Source organism: Cricetulus griseus, chromosome 2 (assembly GCF_003668045.3).
Source record: "Cricetulus griseus strain 17A/GY chromosome 2, alternate assembly CriGri-PICRH-1.0, whole genome shotgun sequence".
In the NCBI taxonomy this organism is placed as follows: domain Eukaryota; kingdom Metazoa; phylum Chordata; class Mammalia; order Rodentia; family Cricetidae; genus Cricetulus; species Cricetulus griseus.
Window position 1 is genome coordinate 379,074,454 of NC_048595.1, and position 13,522 is coordinate 379,087,975.

At 51.5% G+C, this 13,522-nt stretch overlaps 1 protein-coding gene across 2 annotated transcripts; it reads left to right on the forward strand.

The window, feature by feature from the left end:
- Positions 1–963: 963 nt before the first annotated feature.
- Positions 964–13,452, forward strand: Csdc2 (cold shock domain containing C2). Of its 2 annotated transcripts, none has more exons than XM_027404100.2 (4): positions 964–1,150; positions 9,556–9,857; positions 11,136–11,258; positions 11,596–13,452. In XM_027404100.2, the coding sequence occupies exons 2-4, from the start codon at positions 9,679–9,681 to the stop codon at positions 11,756–11,758; spliced, it is 465 nt and encodes a 154-aa protein (XP_027259901.1). In that variant the 5' UTR covers positions 964–1,150; positions 9,556–9,678; the 3' UTR covers positions 11,759–13,452. The 2 variants fall into 2 exon arrangements, with proteins under 2 accessions (XP_027259901.1, XP_027259900.1); XM_027404099.2 differs by lacking the exon at positions 964–1,150 and adding an exon at positions 2,630–2,811.
- The last annotated feature ends 70 nt before the right edge of the window (positions 13,453–13,522 follow it).

A 13,522-nucleotide genomic window follows, 5' to 3' on the forward strand; every position in this document is an offset into this window, starting at 1 on the left:
AGAACCCTCAGTGCACCTTGGTTATCCTCACTAGTCTTTTTTTCTTTCCTTTCCATCCCTTTCTCTTTATTCCAGTGTTTGTTTGTCTGCTTGAGCTTTTTAAAATTATTTTTATATGTATATATGCGTGTCTATGTGAGTATATGCCATATGTGTGCAGGTGAGTTGGATCCCCCCCTGGAGCTGGAGTTGCAGGCATCTGCCCATGGGTGCTGGGAACCACACAGGTTTCCTGGAAAAGCAGCTTAACTACTGAGCCCTGGTTTGTTTGTTTTTGTTTTTTTGTTAGGGACACTGATTCTTATCATAGAGTCTAGGCTGGCCTCAAACTCATGGCAGTTCTCAGCTCAGCCTCCTAAAGTGCTGGGCTCACAGATATGCACCACCATGTCTATTTTGATTGGTGAGATTGGAGCACATTATTCACTAGGAGATCTCAGATCCTCTGGAGGGGACAGAGCTCAGCACCAACTCCTGACTTCAGTCTGAGACTGGGAGGTGGGGGTGGGGGAAAAAGAGTCTCTGGGAGTCCCTAGGATCCTGGCTTATTCCCAGAGGGTCTCCTCTCTCTTCTGGCTTCCCACCCTGCAGGACCTCCCAGTAGGAACACATGCACATAATCACCCCTCTGCACCCCATTTGTTCCCCAATAATCAGGAATGTCTGCCGTCTCTAGTTCTTCCTCCCCTGCTTTCATTCCCCAGCAGCTACCCTGACCTGGCAGGGCAAATTATACCTTGGTCCAGCAATAAAAGCCACTTTCCAAAACAGGAAGCATTAAAACTCTGAGCAGAGACGCAGCTTAGCCACTCACCCAGCACTGGCCTGGCTCAGGAGGTGGTGTCTGGGCTAGAGCTGAGAGAGCCTAGTGTCCCTTTAAGCTGGGAGTACAAATTCCCATCCCAGTCCCTCCCTCCCGCATATCCTGACGTCAGAGGGAAGGCGTGTGTGAGTGAGTGAGTGAGGGGCCGCCGAGGTGCCTCCCGCACAACACACACACACACACACACACACACACACACACACACACACACACGCGTGCCACGGAGTGCATCATCCAGACCTGACCTTTGCCAGCCAGCATCTCGGTCCAGAGATAGGGCGCTGCCCACTACAGAAGGCAGTGCCTGGCCCCCGCTGCCAGGGCGAGGTAAGGGGCAGCATGGGGGACCTGAAGGAAGCTCGTGATGGAAACTATGGCAGAGGCAGGGGCAAGGGCGGTTGGTACCAAGAAAGGATGTGTGGAGTGAGGCTGGAGAGGTCGGAGCTGGACCAGTCCCAGCTCTTCTTAGAGGATGCTCTGGATGCTGAGGAGCCCACCGCCCTTCCCTTCTCTCCCCTTAACCCTGGGGAAAAGCCGAGATGGAGTGGCTCCCTCGCACGTCCCAATGCCTGCCAATGTCTGTGTCTGGGACTCACTCGTGTCTGGGTTGAGAGGCTGACAACAGCAGCTTCCTACCAAGCCGCAGCCTCCAGTCTGGGAACTGGGTGAGAGAAAGCCATGGCTCCTTCCAGACCCTAAAACGCCAGTCCGGAGCAGTGCCAGATCTTGCCCCTGGAATCTGCAATGAGGCCAGGGTAAAGGAGAGGGACTGCCTGGGGGCAGGCAGGGGTCCCAGAGCAGCTGTCTTTTCCTCACTCTATTTTTCCCTGGTGCAGCAGAGATAATTGTGTCAACTGGCTGGAGGGATGGCTCCATGTTATTTTTGCCTTTATGCCACCCCACTGAATCCTTGCTCTCCCCTGCATGCTTGCTAGGCTAGCTCTGACCTCTCCCTTTGCCTGGGTACAACCCACTGTAGGACAGGGGTGACAGGCCCACTGGGCCACCCTTGCTGTGGGATGAAAGGACTCAGGTTGGCCTTGGCTGGCACCAAACCCCTGAGTGGTCTGACCCTGGCACAAGGAGACTGAGTGGAGATAAGGGGTGATGCTGGCACCCACAAGGAGACAGCAGGTTCCTGCCAGGCTGCAGGCTTTTCCCTGGGGGGAGGGGGCAGGAGTGAGAACAATAATAAATCCAGAGTGTGAACTGCTGCATCCACTGGGTCTTGGGGGAGGGGAGAAGGACGTATGCCTGGCGGGGGGCGGATACCCTTTCTGACAGCCTGGCACTGGGTTGCCTGGATGCCATCCTGTCAGGGCCTTTCTCTGGGAAGGAAGATTTCCAGGCCTCATGTGAGGGTTGGTGGGGGGCTCTTTCCCAGCCCTGACTCCATCCTGGAGGTCTCTGGATGTGAATGTCCAGATTCTGAGTGTCCCCTCCCATTCTTGCCCCACATTGCCTTGAAGCCTCTTCCCAAAGCATCTGTTTTCAATCCTTGTCTGTCTGGCCCCACCTTCAAAAAACAACTAGTGCAAACAGAAGCTGGATGCAAAAAGTCCCAGGAGAGAACACTCCAGTTTGTCCCGGCCCAGGGACAGACAGCTGGACAAAATTTGAAGATGCTTATTGGCTAGGGAGAGGGCTTCCTTGTGGCCCTCAAGGACCCTCAGGGACAAAAAGATGGTGGAGTACGGATATTTGCCAGCCCATCCAAAGGCAGAGTGCCACCCACCCACCCTAAATGCACCCACTCTTTACAGGTGATACCCAGCAGAGGGTGCTGTGAGCCTAATAGCTGTCACAATCACTAGTCACAAGCTTGGTGCCCAGGACCCAGAGCCCTGTGAGCAAGCAGCTTGGGGGAGATCCACAGCAGGGTGAGGGAGTAAAATCAAGGGTGGAGCCTGCACACATCCCCCTCCAAATGATCGTTGCTGGGCAGGGTGACTTAACACCCTGGGATGCCCGAGGACTTTGAGACCACAGTGAGTATTCCCACTGCCACTGTGTGTGACTTTGGCCAGTATGATCCTCTCTCTGGAAAGGTGACTTGCTAAGCTCACACAGTCAGGTAGAGGTGGAGCTTGTCTGTGAACTTGGCTCTATGAGATATCCTACATTTCCCTTCCCCCACTAATGCCAGAGAAGCCCAAAACCTTAGGAACAACAGCCCCAGAGCTTCGTAAGGGTCATTTAAATAATTAATTTTTAGTATTGGCTGGGACAGCCCCCCCCCCCCCCACACACACACACACACACACGCTGTGGAAGGAAGGAAAGGAACCAGGTTTAATTAGGTCACCTCCAGCTGCAAGGGCAGCTTTTGGCACTGATGTCTTTTAAGAAGTATCTGAGAAGCTTCGGGGAGGAAGGGCAGGCAGGTGGTCTCAGGGTGGTTCTGTCCCCTCCCCAGGACCCAGCACGGACAAGCCTAAGACATTCAATCAGCTCTTCCACCTTTCTATTTTTAAACAAAGGTACCCATTCCTCCCTAGTGGTGCCCCCATAATGAGGACTTGGGGCTGGAACACTTTTATTGGGGGAGTTGTTTTTAAGCCTCACAGAGTTGGTACATGATTCACCCAAGGTCATGGTCTGAGTCAGCACAGCACCAGAAATAGAACCCCAAATCCCGGCTCCCCAGTTCTTCTTTGGCCCTGTACAACATTCTCCGGGGAGGTCCAAGGTGGGAGATTTTGTCCAGGGAATTGAGAGTTTTCTCACCTTGCCTTGGCTGCACACCCCTCTTCTACGCCTCTCTAGGGTTCAAGAGGGCTACTGGGCCAGCTGGGTGACTTCAGTGAGTCTCTTCACCCCTCTGGGCTTCAGTTTACTCCTCTGAAGAATGGGTACATTGGTGGCAATTACTATTTAGGATTCTTATGAGGCACAAATGGAACAAGAGACTGACGGTGGCTAAATTGATAGAGGATGGGAGAGACTTGCCAAATGAGGGCTAGACAGAAAGTCTCATATTCCACACTAGACGGGGAACCTTTATGGCCAAGACCGTCTCTCCTGTGTATATTGCCCTAGTGTTTCTTGCTCAGTTTTAGTGTGTGTGTGTGGTGGTGGGGGGCACGCAAATGTGCGCGTGCGTAGATTTTGTAGGACACAGGTTGGGAACTGCCTCCTTGGGTATGCACACGTGGGTATTTAACCTCAGAGGAAAGCTAGACTGGCCTTCATCAGTCATCTAGTTCAGCAATGGCTCATGTGCCTAGGGATAAAGATAAAGCCCAGAGAGTGAGGACAGCTGCTTGTCCCAGGTCACACAGTACTGATGGTGGGGCCACTTGCTTTCACTGAGGTACCACGTTAAAGGGGGATTCTCATGGTCAACACAGCCACTTGTACCCCACTTTTTAGGAGGGAGGGTCTGAGGATTGAAGCCAAGTTTCAAATGGCTCTACTCACCTATTTGCAGGGCTGACTCACTTGTTCTGAGTGCCATGGTCCCATGACACTGGATCATACCTTGGGTTATCTCCAAACAGTCCTGATGTTTTGGCTTTGCCTCTCCTGGACTCACCACTGCAGAAATGATCTGTTAGTTTGGTTTTCATGAAGGGAAGGGAGAGCCAGCTGGTGGGTCAGAGCCACTGTGCACGGCCTGTTCATACTGGGTCATGTTCTGAACCTCATCCAGTTATTCCAGTACCACTTAGACTAGGTGTGATGATGATATCTATAATAATCCAAGATCCAGGCAGAGGCAGGAGGATTAGGAGTTCAAGGCTAGACTTGGTTACTTCCTGTGCCCCAAGAAAAAAACAAAACAACAAACAAACAAAAACCTCAAAAGGCTTTTTGCATAGTGTACTGGCATCAAAACAATGAAAGCCTTGATGCCACTTGTCCTTTCCTGCATCAATATTCTGGAGGCTTGCTCTCTATTTTCTTCTTCTCCTCTCCCTGGGCTCGCTAGGTGTCTCATGGTTTTTCCAATTCAGGTCCCCTTTCTGGTCTTGGAGAGGGTAGAGCCCTGACAAAGCAATAGCAAACCAGGGCATCACTGCTCACATCTGAAATCCCAGTACTCAGAGGTGAGGCAGAGGGTCCAAAGTTCATCCTTGACCATATGACTACATGTTCAGGAGCTGGAGCAATAGCTCATCCATTAAAAGAACTTGTGCCCAGCACACACATCAGGTGGCTTACAATCACCTGTAACTAACTCCAGGGAATCTGATGCTCTCTTCTGGCCATTGTGAGCACTGCACACATATGTGCATAGTAACATGAACAGTCAAATTGAATATATAAACAAATTTTAAAATATTTATTTTACTTATAGATTGTTTTGTTTTGTTTTTGAGACAGAGTTTCTCTGTGTAACAGCCCTAGCTGTCCTGGAACTAGCTCTGTAGACCAAGTTGGCCTCAAACTCAAAGAGATCTGCTTGCCTCTGCCTCCCAAGTGCTGGGATTAAAGTCATGCGCCACCAAAGCCCAGCTCAAAATAATAAAGATCTTAAAAAAAAAAAAAAAAAGACTACAAACCTAGTGCAAGGCCAGCATGGACTACATAAAGCCTTTTCTCAAAAGAAAGGGAGTGGAACACTGGAAGAAGGCTCAGTGGTTAAGAGTGGTTACCGCTCTTTTAGAGGACCTGAGTTCTTTTCCTCGCATCTATGTTGTAAGGCTGCAACTGCCTGTAACTCCATCTCTAGAGGACTCCAGTGTCCTCTTCTGCATTCTGTAGACATTTGCACTCATATATAACACAGCCAAACACACACATAAATATATGTAATTAAGAACAGTAAATTAATTTGGGGGGGTTGTTTTGTTGAGACACGGTTTCTCTGTGTAGCCCTGACTGTCCTGGAACTCACTCTGTAGATCACACTGGCCTTGAATTCCTGGTTGTTGGGATTAAAGGTATGTACCACCACTGCCTGGACCAATAAAATAAATCTTTTTTTTTTTTTTTGAGGGGTTAAGACATGGTTTCTCTGTGTAGTCCTGGCTGTACTGGAAAACTGTAGACCAGGCTGGCCTCAAATTCACATAGATCAACCAGTCTCTGCCTCCTGAGTGCTGGGATTAAAGATGTATGCCACCAAACCCAGCCCAATAAAATTAATCTTAAAAAAGAAAAAGTAATAGTAGCCAGGCCTTGTGGAGACGGCCTATAATCCCAGGACGTGGGAGGCTGAGGCAGAAGGATTGTAAATTCTAGTCCAGTCCAGGTCAACTGGTATAGTGAGACACTAACCTTCCCCAACTCCAAATAAAAAAAAGCAAAAAGGGGGCCTGGGAATAACTCAGTGAGTAAAGTAACTGCTAGGCAAGCAGGGCAGCCTGAGTTTGATCCCCAACACCTGTGCAAAAAGCCAAGCCCATCAGAGTACTTCTGTAACCCAGCACTGGAGGGTAGAGGCAGGGGGACCCTTGAAGTTCACTGGCCAGCCAGGCTACCTTATCGGTGAGCTCTGGGCTGAGAGAACAACACTTTGTTTTGAAAAATACAGTGGAGAACAAATGAGGAAGACACTCAACATGACCCTGTGGCCTTCACACCCACGCACATACATCATGTGAAACCCACGCATACACATAAACATATGTCTGTGTCATGACTACTTTGAAACCCCAGATTCAGTCAGTCCTGGTTTAGATTCTGCCTAAGACATTGTGCCTTTGATTGATTTAACCCGAGCCTCAGTTTTCTTGTCTGTAAAGTGGAGTAATAACACTAGCCTTAAGTGATGCTGCAAGAATTAAACCAAGGAAAAGGAGCTGTCGGGCAAGGAAGCCAGCCAGGAGCAGAGGAACAGTTCTTAAGGGGGCTGAGGGTGGGGGGTAGGGGAGCATAGGGGACCGGTTAGCGCCCCCAATCTGTGCGGAACTAAATCCCCCGGCGCAGCACCTGCCTGGCATCCTACATTTACCTCCTTTCATATTCAGAAGAGCGGCTGAGGAGGGAGGCCCTGTTCGCCTTCTGCTCCCTGCCTGGGCCGATGAGGCCCGGGCCCTGGAGAAGCTTCCTGATGTAGAGACCGCCCTCCTCGCTTGCTAGAGTGAAGAGGTGCTGGGAAGGCCTGCTCTTTTTGTTGCTCCTGAAGCCTGCCCGGCCCCTGCTGCCGCCTCTGAGTCACTTCCAGAGCTCACCCTGGTAGAGTGTGACCTTCCCTCCTCACGCTCAGCTCAGCGTGTTCCCGGCGCGCCCCAGGCACTATCACCTGGCTGGTGGAGCAGCCCCGCCTCCCTGCATCTCCTTGGTAACCACGGTGGCTCCTCCCATCCCATCCCCCTCTGACCTCCCATCGCTAGCTGCCACTGCCCATCACACCACCAGGTCTCAGGAAACTGTAGTGGCCCTGGTGCCCACCGAGAAAGCGAGGATGTCTCTGCTACAGTTTCCCCCACCAAGAGGGGACCCAGGCCCTGGGTGTCCCTGGGACTTTGGTGCCTCCCTTATCTTTGGCAACAACTTTATTATGCAGTTTATTTGTTTGGAATCGGGGTGGAGCTCCGAGTGATAAAGAGCTTGCCCAGTTGGCAACCATGCCCAGCATCAGGGGAAAAAAAAAACAAAACCCACGAAGCTCAGTGGTTTCACCGACAGTCACCACAGTGCTTACCGAATAAAGGTTTTTTTTAGCAGTCAGCGCCCTAAAAGAAATGGCCTAACATTAGTCACTCCACACCCTCCTCCCGACAGCAAATCCACCCGATGATGTGTGCTATTGTAACTGCTTCTTCTGAGGTGTTCTCAAGGTTCATTTGTGTTGTGACAGGAAGCAGTAATTCATGCCTGCTTGGGGCCCACGTTCTACCCTATGGCTGGTCGATTGCAGAGTGCATGAAGTACCTGTCAAAACCAGAAGAGGGCATCAGATCCCCTGGAACTGGAGTTACAGATAGCTTTGAGCCACCGTGTGGGTGCTGGGAACACAAGCTAGGGTCTTCCGCTGACTTTTGAGCCAATCTTTCCCCTGCCACCCCTCACCCCCTCTTTCTTTATAGCTATAGCTAAGGAAGGGCCTCAACCAAACTTCAGGATGACCGGTGAGAGGGGGTGGGTCCATCATTCCCATTGCCCAGATGAGAAAACCGAGGGCCGTGGAACTGAGTCCCAGTGTCAGCAGCTAGAAGTTCCAGTACTGGAGGTCTCCTAATCCTGAGGTCCGAGACCTGCAGGCCACCCGTCTCTCCTCAGGCGCTACAGTGGCATCTCTTAGGCTCCATGACACCTAAGATTTTGAGGGAGAACAGGTGGGACATGAGAGGAGTTAGTCTTTTCCTCAATACAGGTATGTTTTCCCCAAGGTCCTCAAAGTAATGGTCCCTAGAATATAATAATGGAGCACAATGAAATGTTTTTTAAAATAGTAGCACTGGCCCGAGCAATGAGGTCGGTAGCTACTGATGCTCATAGGTAGGAACTAAATCACTCAACCTCAGCAGATGCCACCTCCCTCGGCAATTGCCAATCTCTTGTGGGGCTCTGGGATGTCCCCTTAACCCACCCCACCCAGCTGCGTGGGGATTGACCCCAGCGTTTTGAGCATGCTAAGTAAGCGCCCTCCCACTGAGCCACAACCCCTGCCCTTCAACCTCATTTTGAGAGGCAGAAACTGGGTTAATGAAAAATAGAACACATTCCCAAGAGTTCACCATGGGCTCCCTGCTCCTGTTTTGGGGCATACTGAATGGCGTTTGGGCCTCAGGGTAACCTCCCTACAAAACAGGAATGAACACTACCCACAGTGCAGAGCAGGAAATGACATCAAAGGTCAAGAGTATTGTCTGAGGCCAGTCAGCCAGTAGAGCCCACACTTCGAGTCAGGTGGCCACTACTGGGAGGGTCACCAAATTATAGGTTTAAAATCTGAACCCAGAACTGTGTGTGAATTTGAAACCACTAACATTTATGCCACATCTTGGGCATCACATGTCCCACCTCCAGACCCCTAAGTTATAGAATTAAACTGCAAGCTGGAAGAACTTAGCGATTCTTTTTTGTTTAGTTTTCTGAGACAGAGCTTCTCTGTGTCTCTGGCTGTCCTTAACTCGCTTTGTAGACCAGGCTGGTCTCGAACCCAGACATACTCCTGTCTCTGCCTCCTGAGTGCTGGGACTAAAGGTGTGCACCACCACACACCTGAATTTAGGGATTCTAAAGCAGGTCCTGTTGTTGTTTTGTGACACAGGGTCCCATATAGACTAGGCTAGTTTCAAACTTAATATGAAATCCAGAATAATCTTGAACTTCTGGTCCTTCTGCTGCTGCCTGTGTGTGCCAGAATTATTACACAGATGCACTATTGTGCCTGTCGTGTGTATGTGTGTGTGTGTCTTCTTTTTTGTTTTTTTGAGACAGGGTCTCTCTTCATAGCCCTGGCTGTCCTGAAACTTACTATGTAGACCAGGCTGGCCTTGAACTCACAGAGATCCATCTGCCTCTGCCTCCAGAGTGCTAGGATTAAAGGCGTGGGCCACCATACCAGGCCCATGCCTGGTTTTATGTGGTGTTGGCTGGGCAAGCACTCTACCAGCCAAGCTACTTCCCCAATCCTTTGTTTCATTTTGGTGTTGCAACTTAAAGCCTCACACACACTGAGAGCTACATGGTTATTTTGTCTTCCTGGTGAGGATACTGAGGCAGGGTGGGGCTGTGAGTGCCTTTGGGAGTTGCTAGCCTCAACAGTCCTCTCAACTTGTGTCCAGTATCCAGAGCTGTTCCCGACTGTATTTCACTGTTTCTCTCTTCTCTTATAGACGGAGTCCATACCTGGTGAAGCCACTGAGCAGGGCAAGGCTGGGCCCTGCCCAAAAGGACGGCAGAGTCCTTCACCGGCCCCTGTGTCACAGAGCCCACCAGGCTCTCGCGCTGGCGCCACCATGACGTCAGAGCCCACATCACCTCCAGTGGTGCCACCTCTCCACTCCCCCAAGTCCCCTGTCTGGCCCACTTTCCCCTTCCACAGGGAGGGCAGTAGGATCTGGGAACGTGGTGGTGGTATCTCGCCTCGGGACCTGCCCAGCCCTCTGCCTACCAAAAGGACCAGGACATACTCAGCGTGAGTACCTTCCCTTCTCCTAAGTCCCATGTTCTCCAGGCCAGGGCCAAGCCTGTCTGTCCTTCTGGTGATTTCAGTGTCCCTTCACTCATTCCTTCATTCCACAGTTACAGAGCTCTCATTGGAACTTAAGGGATGAATAAGACATGTCTACAGTTCCGAGGGGGTTTGAATACTAGGTAAGGACTTAGCCTGGGGTACGGTTAATTAGGACATCCTAGCTGAGTTTGAAGATGCTTCAGGTGAAGCAGGAAGAGACTTGAGAAACATAGCCCAGACATACATAGTGAGACCATCTCAAAAAATAAAAATAAAAAAAGAGACTTGCCAGATGGGGAGGGTTTGTGGGAGCCAAAGGGTTTTACATTTATTATTGTTAGTATGTGTGTGGTTGTGTGTGCACATGTGTGTACCTACCACAGCCTCTGTGTGTGTGAAAACAACTTATCAGGAGTGGGTTCTGGGGTTCAGACTCAGGTGGCCGGTCCTGGCAACAACTGCATTTTTACCCAATGAGCCATCTCCTCATGGCTGTTTTTTGAGACAGGGCTTTGAAGTGGTGCTGATTGCCAGATTTATGAATGCTGGTGCAAGCATGCACTTCTGTGCCTGGCTGCAGGCTTTTTTTGGGGGGGGGCAGTTCTCAAGACAGGGTTTTTCTGTGGCTTTGGAGGTTGTCCTGGAACTAGCTCTTGTAGACCAGGCTGGTCTCAAACTCAGAGATCCGCCTGCCACTGCCTCTGGAATGCTGGGATTGAAGGTGTGCACCACCATGCCCAGCGGCTGCAGGCTTTTATCATTACTGCTCTGCATAGCAAGCATTCATTGTCCTGTGTGTGACCCAAGGACACAGCAGATACTTAATAAATAGCACATGAAACTTAGTGACTGGTGATGTTATAGCAGCCATGAGAGATGGTGAGGTGTCTCTTAGTTTTAGATTTTTAAAAATTAATTCATTGGTTCTGAGTATGGAACCTGAGCCTTACACATGGCAGGCAAACTATCCACCACTGGGCTAAAGCCCTAGCTTCACTCAGAAATCTTCCAAGTGGAAGCCATTTAAGCCTAAATATCTGGATGGAGGGTGCTATTTAGAGGGATACTGGCAAGGAAAAAGAAAGTGCCCTTGTCCTACTACTCTGAGAGACACTGGGCAGGCCATTGCCCTGCTCTGGGCCCCAATCTTTGTTATCCGCCCAATAGCAGTATTGTTGGGGGACCAAGCATGGGCAGGTGCTCCAGGCCACAGCTCCAATTCTCCTACCCTTTCCCCAGGACAGCTAGAGCTTCGGCTGGCCCCGTGTTCAAGGGTGTCTGTAAGCAGTTCTCACGCTCACAAGGCCATGGCTTCATCACCCCTGAGAATGGCTCTGAGGACATCTTCGTGCATGTTTCTGAGTGAGTCCCTTCACTTCCCTGTTTCTGGCTGGGCCCTGCTCAAGTGTCCAGTCTCACCTGATCCCCCTCTGGCTGCTGAGGTGGGCATTCCTGCTGGCTATCCCTGCTCTGAGAAGTGTTGGGTCAGTTAGGGATCAGGTGGCAGTCCCCGGAACCCTGGTAATCACTGCTGAGGTGTGGGGTCCCATGCTAGGATCATGAGGGTTCTGAGAGCCAGACCTGCTTCTCAGTCTCCACAGAGGGAGGAAGTTTCAGGGAGGCTCCCTGGTCTAGGGGCCACAGCGCTGTCTGGGGACTGGTCTGATGTTGCGCTGATCCTACCCCTTCTGTCCACCAGCATCGAGGGGGAGTATGTCCCCGTGGAAGGCGATGAGGTGACCTACAAGATGTGTCCCATCCCACCCAAGAACCAGAAGTTTCAGGCCGTAGAGGTGGTGCTCACCCAGTTGGCCCCCCATACTCCACATGAGACATGGTCTGGCCAGGTTGTGGGATCCTAGACAGGTGGGGGAGGGGGGGTGTCCCCACGAAGAGGCAGGCAGCGGCCAGCTCTGTGCTCCCACTGCGCTGACCAGCCCTTGGGTGTGCGCGTTTGTCTGTCTGTGCTTGTGGCCGTGAATGTGTGCTTCTGCCCACCTGTGACCCATGACTTGCGTGACCTGGCTAGGGTTGGATGGAGTGCAGCAGCCCTGCCTTGGCCAGTCTCTCCTTCTCCAGCCCTGCCACGGAAACACAAGACCTTCTCGCCCTCTTGCCCACCTATCTATATACTAAGTCTCTGTGGGCCTGTGTTGTGTTCTTGAGAAGCCCAGGGAGACCCTTCTCCTGTGAGCCTGTTCCTCACTGCTGCCCTCAGATTCACTCAGTCCAGAACTTAGCCCTGTCTGCTTGTGCTCCTGTCTCCTGTGCTAGACCTGGGTGTCTGCTATGGTCTTCTTTATCTCAGAAGCCAGGTCTTCTGAGTGCTTTGTAGGGGCCTCAAACTTTAGGGAGGAAGTGAGCAAACATGGAGGTTCATGGCCAGCCCCTGCCATAACCTGGCTCATCTTTCTGACCCCATCCTTTCGGTGCCCTGGAGAGAACAGAGAACGTAGGTGCTCCTGTTGTGTAGACCGGTCCTCTCTCCTCAGCCGGCAGAGGCTCTTTTGAACCCCAGGGACCTGGGTTCCTTCCTGAGCGGGGGGAGCCAAGCTCATTCCCTCCCCACAGTGAGTTGGGGACATGGTTTCCTCCAGCTTGGACAGAACCATCTCTTCCATCATGATGCACAAACTGTGGATGCCCTGCCCAGTGTTGGCCATGACAGCGGCTGAGGATGCAGCGATGAACTGACATGTCACCTCGGGCAAGGCCAGGTCCAGGCACTCAAAAGAATGGTCCTCAGCCAGGGAGATCACTGGCCTTGCCCCTCCCCCGCCAAAATTAGACCCTTTCCCCAAAGCATTAAAATGGCTCCTATAGATCCCTGACAGGTCAGTAGCTGAGGTGGCTCTTATCTCGTTCATCCCTCAAGTGTGACTGTCCCTCTTACCTGGAGTCCCTTTGGGGCTAAGATGTATCCCTTCTAGAAAGCCCATTACCTAACAGGATAAGTGGGATCACAGACTCAAGAAGGGCCTGCCGCCAACAGTGACCCTTATGAGACCCAATCTGCAAGTAAAATGTGGGCCCAGATGCCCAGGATGAAGGGGTGATTGTCTAGGTGGCCTTGTAGGTGTTCCAGAACCACAGGGTAGAATCATTTGGGGTGTTTGTATCCCACTTTGTCCTAGAACCCTTTGCACAGAGGCCAGCAGCCTAAAACTGCTAAAAAGTGTTGGCTAGTCCCTCACACTGAAAGACTTACCCATCTGACACCCCACTGTGAACTAGGCTTCTCCAGCAAGGCCTGTCCTTGAAGAACTGTCCTATACGCTTGAGGACCTGAGATCAAGTCCCCAATATGCCTATCACTCAGCACTGGGTGACAGACAGGCAGATCCTTGACAGGGAACTTGTTGGTACAGGTGGACCCCAGGGCCACCCAGGCCTCCCTCCTGTGAGCAGGCCCTCTTCAGGCATCATTTTGAAGCTGCCTGAGTAGCAGGGGGCATCAGGCCTCCTCCTCTCTCCTCTCAGGCCCTGCAGTATCGAGTCCCCAGCCACGGATTACCCATCCCCTCCTAACACTGGCAATAAACTCAACTGTGACCCACCCTGCCTCTGAGTGGCCTGTCTGTGAGAATCCTTGGGTAAGGGGCTGAGGAAGGACACGCATGTTGGTC